Source organism: Rhinopithecus roxellana, chromosome 2 (genome assembly GCF_007565055.1).
Source record: "Rhinopithecus roxellana isolate Shanxi Qingling chromosome 2, ASM756505v1, whole genome shotgun sequence".
Taxonomy (NCBI): domain Eukaryota; kingdom Metazoa; phylum Chordata; class Mammalia; order Primates; family Cercopithecidae; genus Rhinopithecus; species Rhinopithecus roxellana.
In genome coordinates this window covers 45,035,314-45,054,106 of record NC_044550.1, presented here as the reverse complement: position 1 = coordinate 45,054,106, position 18,793 = coordinate 45,035,314, and the positions used below count along the sequence as shown (strand labels likewise).

The window sequence follows — 18,793 nt, the reverse complement described above, 5'->3', positions numbered from 1 at the left end:
ATTTCGAATACAGTAAGTATCTATAGATGTAACCCACATAAACAGAATCACTTTGGACTTCTTGATTTTTAAGAGTGTAAAGGTGTCCTGAGAGTAAAAAGTTTAAGAATCTCTGACATAAAGATTTCCCCCAAAAGTTGCTGCTTGTTCCCAATTTCCAAGAGATAATCTAAAAAAACTGTCCTGTGATCAAATATATTTGGGAAATGTTATGCCTTTCTTGGAAATCAGAAAAATTAGAAGCAAATAAACATAATCAACTTTAGCTCTGTTTCCTAAATGGATTTGACTAAGGACCCCCTCTTTCAAGCGCTCTGTCATCATCTTGGGGGCACACCTGGGAAACTCATGGATAAATCGCAAGGCCCTCTGTCAGTCCTCATAAATAGCATCTCTTACAACTTGGCCTCTGTCACGTGTGGACAGCAGAGAGTCTGAAGTTAACATCTCTGGCAACATGTAGAGTGATCCTTCTATAAACGTCAAGGCGACTGAGCAGGACAGACAGTCCCTTTATCTCTGCAAAGAGGTGAGCTGAGGGCAGGAACAGGCCGGGGACAAAGACTCCACTCAGGAGATAAATCTCGGTCTGTTCCATCCAAGACAGTCAATCGAGTCCCCATAGTTCTTCTCTACAGAACTCAGACACAGTCATCTTAGCCTGGACATCTTCCAAAGCAGATGGTACCACATGCTCGCTTCGGTCATAAAGAAATCTCAATCATGCTCCCACAGAACGTTTGACTCTAAGTTATATAAATTCCTGGTGCCCTTTCCAAAAAAAAAAAAAAAAAAAAAAAAAAAAGAAATGGTCAAATGTACCACTCATGAGTCAACTTCTTTTACTGGATTGTGAACTGTGAACTGTAAGTCAATTAAATGTTAGGGAATGCCTACCAAAAATGTTGACTTTGGTTTTAGAACTATCAACCTTATGTCTTCTTGACAGTAATTACATAATTGGGCCAGCTGTCTGTTAAGAAAACTCCAGGTTCACAATAATAAAATTATGTCATCAGGCAGCTCATAGACAGCCTACAGTAATACGCAAGACATTCCGATGTAAAAATGAAAAAAGTGTGCCACTTCAGAAGCATATCATCTAGTAAGAGGCTAGACAGAGCAAAGGAAGGAGGAAGGAAGGAAAGGGAGGGAGGGAAGGAAGGAAAGAGGGAGAGAGGGAGGAAGGGAGGGAAAGAAGACAGGTTGAGCATTCCTAATCTGGAATCTGAAATGCTCCAAAATCTGAAACTTTTTGAGCACCAACATAACACAAGCAGAAAATTCCACACCTGACCTCATGTGATGGTTTTAGTCAAAAGTTTGCTTCACGCACAAAATTATTTTAAAATATTGTATCAAATTGCCTTCAGGCTACGTGTATAAAGTATATGAAACATAAATAAATTTCATGCTTAGACTTGGGTGCCATCCTCAAAATGTCTCATCATATATATGCAAATATTCCAAAATCCAAGAAAATCTCAAGTCCAAAACACTTCTGTTCCCAAGCTTTTCTGGATAAGGGATACTCAGCCTGTCTTCTCACCTTCATCTTTGCAGCACCTAGTGAGGTACCTGGTAGAGCGTCACCATTCAATAATATTTGTCTTAACAAACTTGTTATTTGCCTCTAAAATGTTTACCTGAGTACAAAGAGATGAATCGCATACAGATATCTAGTCAAATATAATCTAGTCAAACTGTACTTCTCGGCACTATAATTTAATTGCTTTACAAAAGACGATTTACGAAAAGACATAGCTGCAAAGTAGAAATAAATCATTTTAATGTTTATTTTTTCACTTCCACTAATTGATTATTGATTTCTACACAAGTGTATGCATCTAGTTTGACTTGCTTCATATTTATTTTCCAACATGGTGTAATCTTCAGCATGAGGTGCACGAAGTACCTTGTCCTCAAAGAGCTTTATCAACTTGAACATTTTCAAAGAGCTCTATAAGGCAGCTCAGCATGGCAGTTTTTTACTGAAATCTCTTATCTGGAAGATGGCAAAATAGACCCGGAGCTTCCCGAGCCCACTGGTTGCTTGTATTCATATCACAGCTCGCTTGAGTAAGTGGTAACGACAGAATAATAAGCAGATTGCTCCAAACCCAGCTGGGTGAGATAGCTTCATTTTTGGAAAATCAACTGAATCACGAAAACCTTCCTAATGGTATAATTTGTTCCAGAGTTCTTTTGATACTTAAGAAGGGAAATATTAATCCTTGTGCACAGTCTTTTATTACAAACACTCTTATTTATGGTATTACAGAGTTTTCTTCTCCAGCCGTCATTCTCTGGTGAGGTAGGTGACTGACTGTACCCCATGCAGAATTGAAAGCATGAAGAAATCTCCTTTCTTAATCAGAGCTGGTGACAGCCTTCTCATTTCCTGCCAAATGGATCAGACCACACTTTTAACCCTATGGAAAGAAACAGGAACAAAAACAGGATTCATTTTTAAATGTCCTTCCACTTTCCTCCACCCCAAACAAACAAAATGACATCAGAATTGAGCTGTGCAATTTACAGTGTAGTTTGAGATGGTGTGAGCAGGCTGCCGGAACCCTGGCATTAAATGGCCAGGAAGCCATGGCAGCCATAAGGGACTTTTAAATGGCTCAGGAATTGTACCCCATAATAGGAAGACCTACATCTGGTCTAGTTAAAAATAAACAAATAAAAAAGAATGTTGCCACAGATTATAAGAGCTTTGGTTAATAAATGAGAAACCTCTCATTCCTGGCTAACTTGGATCCTCTTAAAGGAACTAACCATTCAGTCATAAAGGAAGCTTTTTAGCCCTTGTGCAAAGCAGAACCCCACATCAATTCAAATAGCTGACAAGTAAACACTCTTTTCCCATGAGGGGGGTGTTTAAATAGGTGCTTGGTAAATAAGTCGGCCAAACAGCTATTCAGGTCTCATATCTAATCGCGCACTTGTTAACATTTTTATGCCCACTTACAAAATGGAAAAGAGGAACCTGGCAAACATGCAAAAAGTATTCTGGAGTGAAATATGAGAATGAAGTCTTGGGTGGCATCTATAAATGGCAACCGTTGAGAAATAAATAGCAAAATCACAATCTTGTCTCTAAGCTAAAAGGCATTTTCCTACTCTCCATGCCAAGGCAAATACACACAAACCACACAACACAGTAACACAAACGAGATTTGGTTTTGATTTTTTTTTTTTTTTTTTCAGTTTACCTGGTGGCTGCACATCCTCTTGAACAATTCCAGCCCGATTTATGGCTTGCTCCTTCTCTGAGAAACACGAGAGAGACATCATTCTTTAGAAGTGGGGTGGGGAGAGAGAAATCTTTGTATTTACATGGGACAATTATAAAACAGTGTTTATGAGTGCTATTAAATTCAGATATGCTATTATGCAGAGCTTTTAGGTTGTGGAAGTTAGATCCTATAATGCAAAAGAGATTGGGTATTTTCAAAAGAATAAAGAAATCCATACTTCAAAAGAAAAGCTCCCCAACTAACATCTTTTCTCTGTGATCTCAGCATTTTGGAAAGACAAGAAAACAACAACAAAAAAAGAACAATTTTGAAAGAACTGGTGGGTGTGATATCACGAGGGAAAAGCTGCTGAATTGGAGGAACAAGTACAATTAAGAAAACGATGTAGTTTATATGTCTAAAATGCACTCCACTGAAGGACTAGACTCAGAGCTAAATATGCTATGTTTTTGATAGGAAATAGAGCAGAAAATTAATCTTTGGGTGGGTGGCTTTGGTTTGGATAATTGAAGCTTCCCTAATTGATTGCAGGTGCTGTGCCAATTAGTAAGCGCATTGTAGCGACAGCAACTAAGCCAGTCTCTTTGGAGATGTCCAACAGGCAAGGGCCAAGAGAAATTGGGCATTTCATATCTGTGGGCTTGAAGCACTCTGACACATCTTTCGAAGTGGTTTAGAATAAACCCAAGGTCTGTGAAAACAAAGAGTTATTATTTTAAGTATCTTGACAAACAAATGGCAGTTTTTCAGGAGAAAGTCTTAGAGCTGAAGGACGTTTACAACTAAATTATAGTAATGAAATGTCATAATCGGACCTTTGTTTTAATCAGGCTGAGTGTTTCTTTAAATCCACATTTAGTTCTTATTTAGTATCAGGCCATTTTCTTTACTCCGGCCTCTGGATTCTCATAAAGTTACACAAACATAAAGGTACAAGAAACAGGGTTTGGCCAAATCTAATATTCATTGAAATTGCTTCTCTAGTCATGTGACAGACAGAAAGTCAATCCTAAATGACCGACCTGATAGTTTTATCAATACTAAGTTTTGCTGTGGCAAATAAAACACTGGGCAACGGGGATTACGGGAATCCTGAATGCAAGTCTAAGAGGGATGGAGAGAACACATAGGATACTCAGGCCTATTACAGGCAACAAGTGGCCTGATGGTTTCACTGTTCCTCTCTGAAAAAGAGCGGGTAAATGGCAACCAAGATTCTCTCAAGATATATCAAAAGATTTCTTCCATCTAGAGTGGATATCATGGAGCCTCTAAAATGTTAGACTTTCTGAAATAACTCAACACAAAAGGTGTCCTCATTTCTTAAGACATTAAATCATTGTAGAACTGAGCCCCACCACCCTATAGACATGTAAGTCTCAAAGCATGGATGTCTTGAACATGCTCTTGGAAGATGCCAACATGTAAAAGCCCACAGTCATCAGCCTTGCCAGGAACAAAAATAGAAATCATTTTCTATAACTAAAAGGTCTATTTTCTGATACTACGGAAGAGGGAAGATTTGAGGTTTTTTTTTTTTTTTAGATTTGAGTTTTAAAAAATAATTATCAGAAAGCATTCTAGACTTAGAGATTTAATAAAATCAGACATCCTGGTGTACCAAACACGTTCTCCAGAGGCAGGTACTGCAAAGCAAAAGAAGCTGGCAGACTGCCAAGCATCAAAGGAAGCTGACTTTTGGTGGCAAGGACAGAATGCCTAATTGTGTTCTAACCTCTTATGATGCAATGGAGAACCAAGTGAAGAGAAAGAAATCCCTGTCTTCACACTTTCTTGCTAATTGCTAATGAGGCTGAAGCAAGGCTGAAGATTTATTTTAAATAGACCATAATCTCTTTATAATCCTTGTCCTAATGCAACCACCTCTGTAGTTTGGCTTGGTCAGGAAATTTAAACCACTTTGCTGAGCCAGTTCCTACCAAATGATAACCAGGTATTAGCGTCCTATCTACATCCCCTGGTTCTTTAATCCATTAATGTTTTATAAATAAGGCCAAAGCAGTCTTATGTAAATTCATGATATAACACAAAGACACTTTATTTGTGAATGCAGAATACGCTAAGAGGAAAACGGAAACTAGTCCCTCACAATTTAGCAATGCATCTTGATTGAGGTTGACAGTAAGTTTCTATTTCCCTATCTTTGGAAAACAGCAAATGTATGTAAACCTCAGGAAAAGGGTAATGGCAGAAGTCAGGGGTTTAACTATGTAAAAAAATCAGGATAAACGTATTACCAACTTCACTAGTGAGTACATTTCTATCAGGAGTGAAATGATTTAAACCCAACTATGGCACACTGGGTAAAAAAACTCCCCACTCCAGTGTCTCAGCAAGCCCAACTCTGCCCCCTGGTGCTAAGGCAGTGGTGTGATCTGTAGTTTTAACTGAGGACGTTATCTCTAGTCCAGGGGCCAAAGTGTAATATTAAAACTAGTAATACATGCAGACTGGCTGATTTTTTTTTTGTACGGTAGTAAAAGAATCTACCTAATAATGTTTAAGTCTTTGAAAACAAAAACATATCCTTATATTAAATGTCCACACTGGGAAATATATTGACTGTGTGACTTGTTACTTGAACATTCACAACAATGCAACTACTGCAGGACACCCAAGCCCCAGCTCCCTCAGCAGTCTCAGGATTACTGGTTGAGGGTGCTCTAGTGGAGGACCAGCAGATAGAAACCTAAAATAAAAAAGCAAATGAAAGCTGGTGCAGGGTATGACCTTGGGAATCTACCTCCCCATTTCCTTCTGCCAATAAATAGTTAAAATAAAAGCTACTCCGCAGGGCGCAGTGGCTCACACCTGTAATCCTTGCACTTTAGGAGGCCGAGGCGGGCGGATCACCTGAGGTCAAGAGTTCAAGACCAGCCTGGCCAACATAACGAAACCCTATCACTACTAAAAATACAAAAATTAGCCAGGCATGGTGGCGGGTGCCCACAATCCCAGCTACTTGGGAGGCTGAGGCAGGAGAATCACTTGAACCTGGGGGGCGGCTGTTGCAGTGAGCTGAGATCGCGCCACTGCACTCCCGCCTGGGTGACAGAGCAAAACTCTGTCTCAAAAAAGAAAAATAAATAAATAAAATAAAATAAAAGCAACTCACAATTTGAATTGTGACAAATGGCAAAATTTGAACGTGGGCTGTATATTCCATACAAGTTGAATATATTCCCTTATCTGAAATTGGTTGGGAACAGAATTGGTTTGGATTTAGAATTTTTTTCAGATTTTGGAATATTTGCATATATACATAACAAGGTATCTTGGGGATGGGATCCAAGTCTAAACATTAAATTCATTTGTTTCATATACATCTTATATACAGAGACTGAAGACAATTTTATACAATGTTTTTAATAATTTTGTGCATGAAACTAAATTTATATTAAGTACTTATGTGTGGAATTTTCTACTTGTGTCATTTTGGAGCTCAAAAATTTCAGATTTTGGAGCATTTTCCATTTTCAGATTAGAAATGCTCAAACTGTAATAGCACTGCATCAATGTTAAATTTCCTAGATTGGAAAACCGTATTGTGATTATGTAAGAGAATGTCCTCATTCTTCAGAAATACAGGCTGAAGTGTTTAGGAATGAAAGCTCCCAATGTCTTCAACCTACTCTCAAATGGTTCAGCAAAATAGCGGTAATAATTATAATATATAGAAATATAACTGTATCTGTATATATGTATGTATCTATATATGTTATATATGGGGGAGAAAGCAAATGTGGCAAAATGTTAACAACTGGTAAATCAAGGTGAAGGACAATATAGGAATTTACTGCACTGTTCTTGGATCTTTTGTCAGTTTGAGATTCTTTTATTTATTTATTTACATTTTTTTGAGATGGAGTCTTGCTCTGTCACCCAGGCTGGAGTACAGTGGCGTGATCTCGGCTCACTGCAACGTCTGCTTGCCAGGTTCAAGTGATTCTGCTGCCTCAGCCTCCCCAAGTTTGAGTTTCTTTTTTAACTAACAAAAACCACATAACTGTACAACACGCATAGGAAAGTCCAACACCATTTTGACTCTTTCATGGTGATTATTTCAAAGAAGCGATGTTTTAAAAAGTAGCAAATATAAAATTTTTTTCAAAGTTTTCAGGGCAGCCATGTTGCTGCTGGTACCTAGACACATACGCCATCTGCCTCTGGGGTATTCCAGAACTGGAGGTTCACTGGTGGCGAGTGGGAACCAGGGGCCAAGGGGAAGCCATATGTCCGCAGAAGCAAGTGTGATGAGAAAGAACCAGGGACTGAGCGGGAAACCAAATGACCACAGGAGCAAGTGTGACCCAGTTGGCTGAAGGGGACCAAGTGGGCACTTGAAGCACTGCACTCCTCCCAACAGTGTCAACAGGTCTGTTTCCTCACCGGAGCCTGCTTGAATCCAGGGAACTGTGTAATGCCAGTTAGAAAACAAGACCAGGTCAGCCTGTGCATTTCATTCAATTATATGGGGAAAGGACTGAAAAGCATATTCTAAGTGCTTGGCATGTCATAAGGAAAATGTTCTTACAAGGTAAGAATTCTTTCTGCATCCGGTGATCTCTAGTATCCTGTGCTGCCTAGGCAGAGCATCCTTTCCGGCTGGGGCAGCAAAGTGCAGCAGAAATCAACAGGACCGAGAAGCAGCAGAACTGAGGCCTCATAGCTCTCCTCTGTGGCCTTTCACTTGGCTGGCTGTTGAACATTCTTCACTGTCTCAAGGCATTGAGAGGCAGGGCATTAAGTACAGGCAAGGTTAAGGGAGTTAGGGTCTAGTGTCCACCCAGCAACTAATGTGCTGAATAACCTTGCACAAGTCACTAAATGAGGGGATGGAAATGAGCTCAAGCCCCTTCTGGCAAAACCCTATGATTTTATGCTTCTGAACATCCAATTAAAATTTCAAATGAAGAAGATCACAGAAAATATCTCATTCTGTCTAATTTCACAGGCTGGCCTCAAATGCATGCTATTTGTAAAAGGCCATATTCAGGGTCACTGTCTAGTTCTAGGAAACAAAGACAGATTAGCCATCTGTACTCTTCCCTAACTGTGACCTCTGCAGACCAAACACACTATGCCAACATGGTGAAAGCTACAAAGCGTCTGGGACTCCCTCCAGAAGTACAGCAGAACTGTACCCAGACTTCTGGTTTTGGGTCACTGACCCACTGATGCCATCATCTGCCCAGTGCTCATTTCAGTACTTGAGGTATCATGTACAGAACTGACCTTGTACTCCACATAACACTCAGAAAAGCCTTGCTGACTTAACAAAAGAGCTGAAGATCATGCTGAATGCCAAAATGAAATCCAATAAGGCAGTCTGGTGATAGTGGCTGCCTGCTCTGCAACCACAGAAAATCTCCTTGGCTTTGTTTCACCTAAGCAGGCGTCCCCTTCTTTTCTGCTGCCTGTAGGCTTGTTCCAGCAGAGACCCTGGAACATACCTGTCCCCATACCCATGCTGGCAGAGGTGAAGGGCCCGAACCTATCTGACACTTGGCTCTACATGGACTGCCTTGCCAGTTGCCGGCCCTAAGTCTTGCTTTTACTAGTAACCCAGTTCTCAGGGACTAGGCTTCTGCCCTGTCCATCCAAGAATTGATGGGCTTCTGCCCAGTAGTCTCAGAATCCTGGGGAATGAAATGTATGAAGGACAGTCAGGACAGAAGGCCTAACAAGAAAGGCTAACAGGAGTGGCTGAAAGGCAGGGGCAAAAGAGCAAACCCAGGAGGACCTTTCACAGTGGAGACGCCCAGGGAAGACAGTGCTCCAAGGAGGGAGAGGATGGCCTAGAGTTGATGCCTCTTACTCATAAATGACCTGACTTCCTGTGTCAGAAAGGGAATAGACGCGACTTCCTGTGTCAGAAAGGGAATAGACGCCATCACCTGGAAGTGCCCACAACTTGCCAGCATCAGACCTAGATATGGCAGCATCCATGCCATCCTCCCTCCTGAGCTGGTGGAAGAGGTGCCCTGCCTTTGGTCCACAGCTCTTTCCTCTACCTGAGCTCAGGATCCTATGCCACCTCCCACTCTGTGGACTGTCTTCTCTCTCTAGCAGCTTTCTCTGTCTAAGACTTTCTTGGCCCTCCATCTCTTCCAGCCAAAACTAAAACAAACTTTTTCCAGACCCTGTGACCTGCTGGAAACTTTGCCATTCTCCTCTCCATACAGCCAAACATCTATAAATAGTCAACTTAATACACTATGTACTCTTCAATCCACTGCAACCTGCCTTCTGCCTACTTCCAAACCACTGAAAGCATGTTTAACAATATAACCAATCACTTTTCACCTCTTTCTGTTAAATTTAATAGATATTTTCACTTACCTCTTTTACCGTCTCTAAGCAGCCTAACCCTGCTGACCACACTCCCTTTTCATGAAGAGCTGTCTTCATGGGGCTTGTGACTGACGCCTCTCCTGGTTTGAAATCTGTCTAGCCACTCCTCCTCAGTCTCCTTAGTGGGCCTTTCTCCTCCTCTGACCGCCTGTGCTTCAGTCCTTCTGACACTGGTGCTCCCCAGCACACTGTCCCGGGCCAGCTTGCCCCTTAAAATCTCTGAACGCTGCCTGGGAACCCTTACCTACTGCAAAGACCTGATTCCCAGCCACATGCTGATGATGCTCCATCTCCAGCTACAGCTCGCATCCGGCGTCTCAGCCCCAGATCGGTATAGCCCACTGTCCATGGGAAATCTCCAAGAGCACATCAGCTACCTCAACCTCAAAAGCTACCTAAATGCTCAAAAGCAAACTAACTTGTCTTTTCACCCCTAAAACCAATTCCTTCTTGCTAATGACCAGCATCTCCATCTCCTCAGCTGCTGGAGCCAGAACACTGGGTGCCATTTTTCTTCTTTGCCCCGTAGCTAATCAGCCACAAATCCCTGTAGAGTTTACTTCTTTTCTGTTTTTTAAATGAGACAGAGTTGCGCTCTGTTGCCCAGGTTGGTTTGAACTCCTGGGCTCAAGCGATCCTCCTGACTCAGCCTCCCAAACTGCTGGGATTACAGATGTGAGCCACCACACCCACCAGTTTGCTTCTTAAATGTGGCTCCCAAATGCAGTCACTTCTCTCCACTCCCATAGCCACCACTCTGGTTTAGGGTACAGTCACCTCTCCCCGAGGTCACAGGAAATACAGCCTTCCTGTACCTGGCCTTCCTGTCCCCAGATTTGACCCTTCCAGCTTCTAGTTCACATATATCAATCCGAGTGACGTTTGTAAAGAGTGAATATGATCACTGCTCTTAATAACATACAGTCCTGTGTTGCTCAGCTGTATGAGTACATTCTGAGAAATGCATCCTTAGGGGATTTCATTGCTGTGAGACCATCATAGAGTGTACTTGCACAAAACTAGACAGCATAGCCTACTACACACCCAAGCTATGTGATATAGCCTATTGTTCCTAGGCTACAAACCTGTACAGCATGGTACTGTACTGAATACTGCAGGCAACTATAAACACGGTAAGGATTTGTATATCTAAACATAGCTAAACTAGAAAAGGTACAGTAAAAACACTGTATAATATATTTTCCAAATGGTATTCCCATAAAGGATATTCACCATGAATAAAGTTTGCAGGACTGGGAGTTGCTCTGGGTGGGTGAGTGAGTGAGTGGAGTGAATGTGAAGGCCTAGGACATCACTGTACGCTACTGCAGACTCTATAAACACTGCACACTTAGGCTACACTACATTTATTTTTTTAAATTTCTTTCTTCAGTAATAAATGAACCTCAGCTAACTTTTTTACTTTGTAAACTTTTTAATTTTTAAATCTTTTTGACTCTTATAATAATATTTAGCTTAAAACACAAACATGTATAGCTGTAGAAAATATTTTCTTTCTTCATATATCTTCATTCTATAGTCATCTTTCTATTTTAAAATTATTATTATTTTTTCCTTTTTAAACTTTTGTGTGAGAAACTAAGATACAACACATATATTAGCGTAGGCCCACACAGGATGGGGATCTTCAGGGAATCACTAGGCGACAGGAATTTTTCAGCACCATGATAATCTTTTGGGACCACTGTCATACACGTGGTCTATCGCGGGTCAAAATATGATGCAGCATATAACTATACTTCAATAACCCTCCGCTGGCTGGACTTCCAAGACACCAAAGGGTTATTGGAGCACTGTAATTAAGCAAATGAGATGATCAAATGTGGATGATGTGACAACAAACTTTTCAAAAGCCACAGCAGAAGACCTGCAGTTCTATACATTTTCCAACAGACAAAAACAGAGTTTCCAGTTACAAATTCTTACCAAAGAAGTAGTAACAGATGTATGTCAGAAGGAAGAAAACTGAAGCTAGAAAGGAGTGAGATGTAAGAAGGGTCAGTAGGTAAAGAACGCAGGTGAAGATAAACAGTCAGTGACCAGATACAATAGTCCTGGTGTTAACTGATTTGCTGAGTGATAGGCACCAGGCAGGACAAATATATTATGAAAGGTGCATGGGACAAAGGCTAAGGCATTATAAGGACCTTCTATTGTTCAAGGGTAAAGATACTGGCTAACTCTAAATTTTAATTACAAAAGAACACAAATAGAATCTAAAACTTTCAAACTAGTAGAGGGAAGAGAAGAATAAAGAAGGCTTGAGGCAGAAAAGAAGAAAAAAGGAAGCATAGAAATAGAAGAGAAGGTCGGGCGCAGTGGCTCATGACTGTAATCCTAACACTTTGGGAGGCTGAGGCCGCCGGATTGCCTGAGCTCAGGAGTTTGAGACCAGCCTGGGCAACATGGTGAAACCCCATCTCTACTAAAATACAGAAAGAATAAATAGCTGGGCGTGGCGGCATGCGCCTGTAATCCCAGTTATTTGGAAGGCTGAGGCAGAAGAACTGCTTGAACCTAGGAGGCACAGGTTGCAGTGAGCCGAGTACTTGCCACTGCAGTACAACCTGGCGACAGAGCAAGACTCTGTCTCTCTCTCAAAAAAAAAAAAAAAAGAAAAGAAAACACAAAATAAGGTGAGAAAAATAAATGCAAACATGTCAGTAAATAAATTAAAATTAATCAAATCTAATAGTTAAAAGAGATTAACGGGTCAGATTAAAATATCTAGTTTATGTTGGTTCTAAGATATTCACATAAGGACAAAGGCTGCATGTATGAGGAGAGAAACAGATAAGCCAGGAAAATATTAGAAGGAATCTAGGCTGGGCACAGTGGCTCACGCCTGTAATCCCAGCACTTTGGGAGGCTGAGGTGGGTGGATCAACTGAGGTCAGGAGTTCGAGACCAGCCTGGCCAACATGGTGAGATCCCGTCTCTACTAAAAAATAGCCAGGTGTGGTGGTGGGCGCCTATTAAGTAATCCCAGCTACTCGGGAGGCTGAGGCAGGAGAATTGCTAGAACCTGGGCAGCGGAGGTTGCAATGTGCTAAGATTGCGCCATTGCACTCCAGCCTCCAGCCTGCCTCCAGCCTGGGCATCAACAGCGAAACTCCGTCTCAAAAAAAAAAAAAAAAACAGAAAAAGAAAGGAATCCAGTAGCACAATAAAATCAGATAAAATAGAGATGGGGAAGAACAGTGGAAATAAAGAGAATTCTTATATAATAATACTTAGAAAAAATTATCCAGAATATTCTAGATTGTATGCACCTAATAACGTGGCCGCAGGACATCCAAATACAAACAGAATTAAGAAGCTTGATCTGTAATTAACATACACAGATACAGAATTCTGTACCCAACAATAGCCACCATTCCAAGCACACAGGCAATATTTACAAAAACTGACCTGTACCAGGCCCCAAAGCAAATCTTGACCAGTGTCAGAGAATCAAAATCATAGAGTTCACGTTCTCTGACCACAAATGCAAATAAGATAGAGACCAGCAACCAAAAGTCACCGGAAAAGACCATTGTGGCTGCTCGGTAGAGAATGGGCAGTAGGTGGGGCACAATGGAAGCAGCTCAGTCCCAGGAATGGGTGGAGCGAGGTGGACAGGACAAGCGTGGGAAGAGCACGATGGAAGGAAGTGACTGACCATGTTGTTTGGTTAGGTGCAGCCCACACCCAGCACAGTGCCAGGTACCTAGCCATTGCCAGAATCCAGGTTTCTTCTAAAAAAGAGAGTGAGATGCTAAATAAATGCTAGTTGAATGTGTTGGAATGAGCTGAAGCTCCCACCACACAGTGGGTTTCCGTGACCTGATAATGAACACCTCACCCCAGTTTACTGCGAGGTCAGCCAGCTCCAGGCCTATCCACCTGCTAAAATCTCCATGTCTCACATTCCCACCCTTGTGGCTCACTATTTTGTAAATATTTTAATGAAATGTCTAATAGAAGACTATATACTAGGTGTTTCCACACCTGTTACCTCATTTAATTCACCCCAAACCCTGTAAATTCAATCCAGTGAACTACACTGCTACAGATGAGGAAACAGGCAGGGCTCAGAGAGCTGAAGTAACTTAGATGAGGGTCATTCATCTAGTAGGCTATGTAGACACTCATCTCCCCTACTGCCTTTTCTTGCCCCCTTAGACAAGCAGTATGCTGTCTTGGTTTAGGGATTAAGGATACTAATTCCAGTCCCAGCCAGATCTGTGACTCATCAGCTGTGGGTCCTTGTGCAAGTAATTTAACTGTTTCGCACCTCAGTTTATCCACATATAAAATGGGGATGATGATCATATAGCAGCTGCCACAAAGGGTTGTTATCAACACTAAATGGGTTAATACATAGGAAGTGCTTAGAAGAGTGCCAAACATACAGTAAACTTCCCACAAATATTACCTGTTCAGCAATATTTACCTGTTTAAAAGAATCAGTTGCCGGCACTGAAGGTGAAAACTCTGTGTAAACACTCTGCCCATTACAAATGTTACAGCGGTCAGTTTGTAACACTACCACTTTGGGAGGCTGAGGCAGGAAGATCGCTTGAGGTGAAGCACTTAAGACCAACCTGGCAAACATAGCAGAACGCTGTCTCTACTAAAAATACAAAAATTAGCCAGGACTGGTGGTGCACGCCTAGATTCCCAGCTACTTGGGAGGCTGAGGCACAAGAATTGCTCGAACCTGGGAGGCAGAGGTTGCAGCGGGCCAAGATCATGCCACTGCACTCCAGCCTGGGCGACAGAGCGAGACTCTGTCTCAGAAAAAAGAATCAGTTATGATCCCCAGAACAGAGTTGGCCAAGTTAATCAAAATGGAACCAGAGGCTGGGCATGGTGGCTCACACCTATAATCCCAGCACTTTGGGAGGCCAAGGCAGGTGGATCACCTGAGGTCAGGAGTTCAAGACCAGCCTGGCCAACATGGCCAAACCCCATCTCTACTAAAAAATAACAAAAATTAGCTGGGCATGGTGGTGGGCACCTGTAATTCCAGCTACTCAGGAGGCTGAAGCAGGAGAACTGCTTGAACCTGGGAGGCAGAGACTGCAGTGCGCTGAAATGAGGCCACTGCACTCCACCCTGGGTGACAGCGGAAAAAAAGAAAAAAAAAAGGAACCAGAAAAGTGGGAAGGCACAGACTGCCTTCCAGTTAAACATGCAGGTATTATAGTTACATTCACTAAATGTTCACCCATAGATGAACATCACCTGATTTGTCTGTCTCAAGACATTGAGACAACCACAGATTCTGGAGTATCCCTAAAAGACTGTTACTAGGATACACAGTACAAGCCCACATCTTGACCATTTCACCTCAAGCAGGGTTTCTCAACCAAGGCACCACTTGAATTTTAAGTTGGGTAATTCTTTGTCATGGGGGTCTGTCTTGTATGCACTGCAAAAAGTTTAGCAGTATCCCTGGCGTCTATCCACAAGAAACCAGCAGCAACACTTGACACCCCCATCCCAAGTTATGACAGGCAAAAATGTCTCCAGATTGAGCCAAATATCTTGAGGGGTAAAATCACTCCTAGATGAGAACCAACAGCTCTAGTTTTCAGAACTGACTTTTCCAGTGGGATGCAAAGCAGACCCTTTGTCCCAAGTTCTAGTGGCCTTAATATAATCACTGGGGCAGGTGTCCAGTGAAGAAGGATGGTGGCAACAGATCCCGCAGGGCATCACACAGCCCACCTTACTCCCACGCATGGTGCATGCAGATAAGCTGGAAGGCAGAACACAGTGGCCATTTCAGTCTTGGCTGATGAGAAGAAGCTACAGGGAAATCTGAGTGGGCACTTAAAATGCTCTGCCTCCAGCAACCGACTGCTGTAACATTTGTAATGGGCAGAACGTTTACACGGAGCTTTCGCCTTCAATTCGCCAAGCTTTCAGTGTCCGTTAATATTCCCAAAGGGCAGGGTTGGCCTCCTTCCATCTTCAAGACGATTCGAGTTTCCTGGTGAACAAAATGAGCCTCTAATGCCTAATATTTTCTCTCTGACAGATGGTTTCAGATGTATGAAAGTGCTAATCTTTGCTGAGATATAGGTCTCAAGGAAGAAGAGTTTGGCTTTTAGAATGATAGGACTGGAATGATTAAGAAGGAAAATTACTCCCAGGATATTCACCATTACCATGTGAGCAACCGGCTTAAAACGAAGGAAACCAGCAGAATCGTAAAAACAATATGAGGAAAAAGAAGAGAGAAAACTAAAAGCCCCAGGTTAACATTTGGGTTTGAAACAGTCCCGCTCAAAAAACATCTTTGGGAGTGGAAATGAAGTGCAGTAAAAGCACCTTTCTGCTCAGGAGGATCAGGGTTCCATCTGGCTCCCCCAGTCACCATTCCCAGCCTAAATGCTCCAAGAAGGCTCTGGACAGAGGCCTGGGGTAGGATATATTTGCCTTGTCACTTGCTGTGTGACCTTGGGAACGTTATAAAACCTCTGAGCCTCAGTTCCCTTATTTGTAAAATGGATATGTTTTACATACATACTTCAAGGTGAGTTTGTGCAAATGAACGATCCAACATATGCCTAACCTGACGTATAATATAGGCATTCAGTGAATTTTAACTGTAAATATGAACTAGTACTTAGCGTTGACTTATGAGAGGACTGCTTTCATATACATGACCACCTGAGTCTCACAGGAGGCTCGGCATTTTACTATAGATGATGTAGCTACTAATATTCACAGATGAGGATACTGAGGGTCCTAGAGGTTGAGCAACTTGTCCACGGTCACAAAGCTGCACACGGCAGGATTCGAACCCGGCTCTCCTTAAGCCTCGAGCCAAGTTCTTTCCACGGCACCACGTGGAGCTCACGGAGGGGGAGGTGTGTGTTGGGGGGTCAGGTCACCGCACGGGGTCAGAGATCACTCACTGTAGTCTTCCAATCTCATTAGGGGTCGGAAGTAGATGGGATAGAAGGCGGCGCCGATCAGGGAGATGAAGCCGCCGAAAATGAGCGCGGTGCGCAGGTTCCGGGACATGGCGTTGGGCCCGGGCTGCCCTGACCCGCCGACCGTCCCGCACTCTCGGAAACCTGGCTACAGGACAGCCGGCCGGCCCGTGACCCCGCTCGGAAGAGGCGGAGAGGCTTTCGCTTCCGGGCCTTGGGGGAGGGACGAGGAGGAGGGGCGAAGCGGGGAGCGAGGCAGGGGTGGAGTCAGAGGCGGGGCCTCATGACTGGAGGGGCGGGGCCATGAAAGGGGTGGGGTCACCGGCGGAGCCTCGGACCCCGCCCTCCACCTTCCCCGGGCTTCCGTGCTGTGCTGGCCCGGTGCTGGCTTTGGGTTGAGGTTGGAGCTGTTTTGCTGCGGTCGATTCCCGCCGCCCTGTTCTGTCTGCTTTCCTTCCTTCGGCGCGGTTCCTCCTTCAGCTCCTCCACCCAGCACCCTCCAGACCTCCTTTACCATCCCCTTCTTTACCAGCCAGCTTTCTCGTCCATCCCCCATTAATTTCTTATTTAGCGACTGTCCGCCGTGCGTCGGATGCTCTCTGTCCCTCGCGTAATTAATCCTTGTATCATTCGGCTTAGTTTACAGGAGAGGGAACCGCGGCTCCGCTGCGCGGCCTTGGACGACTCACTCGTCCTTCTTGAGGGAGGTTTGTACGTATGAGGGACAAAGGGGCAAATCTGTCGCCCGAGAGGGCCTGCTGGGGTATTCTAAAACCGGAGCCGCGGGGCTTCTGCACCAAGACTAGCCTAGGAGGAACGTTGTTTCAGCATCCGAGCTACTCTCTTTTTCCATCCCATCCTCTCTCTTTGTTGCCTGTGCTGGGATGCCTTGGCCAAGGCAGAGAGCCAGCGTCCGGTTCCATCCATGAGGCCACGGAGCACTGCCGTATTGTCTGGGTGGGGGCCACTGAGGACAGATACCTGTTTCCTCTTCCTCAAGTTGCCATCCTCTGCCCTCTGCACCTCGCTGCCCTTACAGGTGGGCTGTGCCTGACTGTGACTTGCACAGGGAGACTGCGCAGCTGAGACAGATTCCTTGGGCCTCCACGCCTTTATAAGCAGGAATCATGCCAGCAGCTGGGCCTGGGGAGCAAAGAGGATTTCTATCTTGACCCTAGCAGCATTATTTAGGCCACGACAGATCTACAAGCGTTTCAAAATAGCTTGGAGAGGACAGGTTTCCTCTGTCTTTGTAATCTTGTAGTTGCATCAAGCTACTGTCTACCTCTGTGGCTCCAGAAGCATGTAAATCAGTTATCCAATCTCTCCCCAGATTCATGGACTATCTGCCATGCCCCGAACACCAGGCAGAGTGCTAAGGGGACACGAAGATGAATAAGATGTGACCCCTGCTCTCTAGGATCCTGTCACATAGATGAAGAGATAGAACATATCCATAAAAAGATAACTAGTGACCGACATGGCCTGCTGCCGACACGTGTTATGGTCCTGCGGGCTACAGAAATTCAGAGGAGGAAGACAGATGACTGCAGTGTGGCAGCTGCTCCTCGGGCACTTACAGGAGCTTGTTAGGGTGAGGACAGAAGACTTCATAACACAGAGGGAACCTGTGACACCGGCTTTATATCACATGATAGAAAATACCCAGGTGAGGGCAGGGGACAGTGGCTGACACCTGTAATCCCAGCATTTTGGGAGGCCGAGGTGGGTGGGTCATGAGGTAAAGAGTTCGAGACCAGCCTGACCAACATGGTGAAACCCCGTCTCTACTAAAAATACAAAAAAATTAGCCAGGTGTGGTGGTACATGCCTGTAGGCCCAGCTACCTGGGAGGCTGAGGCAGGAGAATAGCTGTAACCTGGGAGGTGGAGGTTGCAGTGAGCCGAGATCCTACCACTGCACTCCAGCCTGGGTGACAGAGTGAGACTCTGTTGCAAAAGAAAAAAAAGAAAGAAAATACCCAGGAGTAGTGGACATCTTCATTGTATCAGTCCAGTGACCACTTCCCTTTTTTCTGTGAATAGTACCCCAAATATCTTTCTGGGACCCACTTTTTTCCCACTGGTTAGTCCATGAGATAAGCTAGGGCTCCCCCATCCTCATCCTACTTCTTCCGAGCTCTGAGACTTAAGCATAAGGGCCTGACCAAGATTCCTCATCACAGGGATTGGTTGGTACCCA

At 43.7% G+C, this 18,793-nt stretch overlaps 1 protein-coding gene across 1 annotated transcript; it reads right to left on the bottom strand.

The window, feature by feature from the left end:
• Positions 1 to 1,772: 1,772 nt before the first annotated feature.
• SMIM20 (small integral membrane protein 20) lies at positions 1,773 to 17,108 on the bottom strand. Its single transcript, XM_010367998.2, is given in 8 exon segments — positions 1,773 to 2,432; positions 3,222 to 3,278; positions 16,574 to 16,687; positions 16,690 to 16,750; positions 16,753 to 16,814; positions 16,922 to 17,023; positions 17,026 to 17,083; positions 17,085 to 17,108. Coding segments are annotated over 8 exon segments (516 nt in total). The 3' UTR covers positions 1,773 to 2,394.
• Positions 17,109 to 18,793: the final 1,685 nt, after the last annotated feature.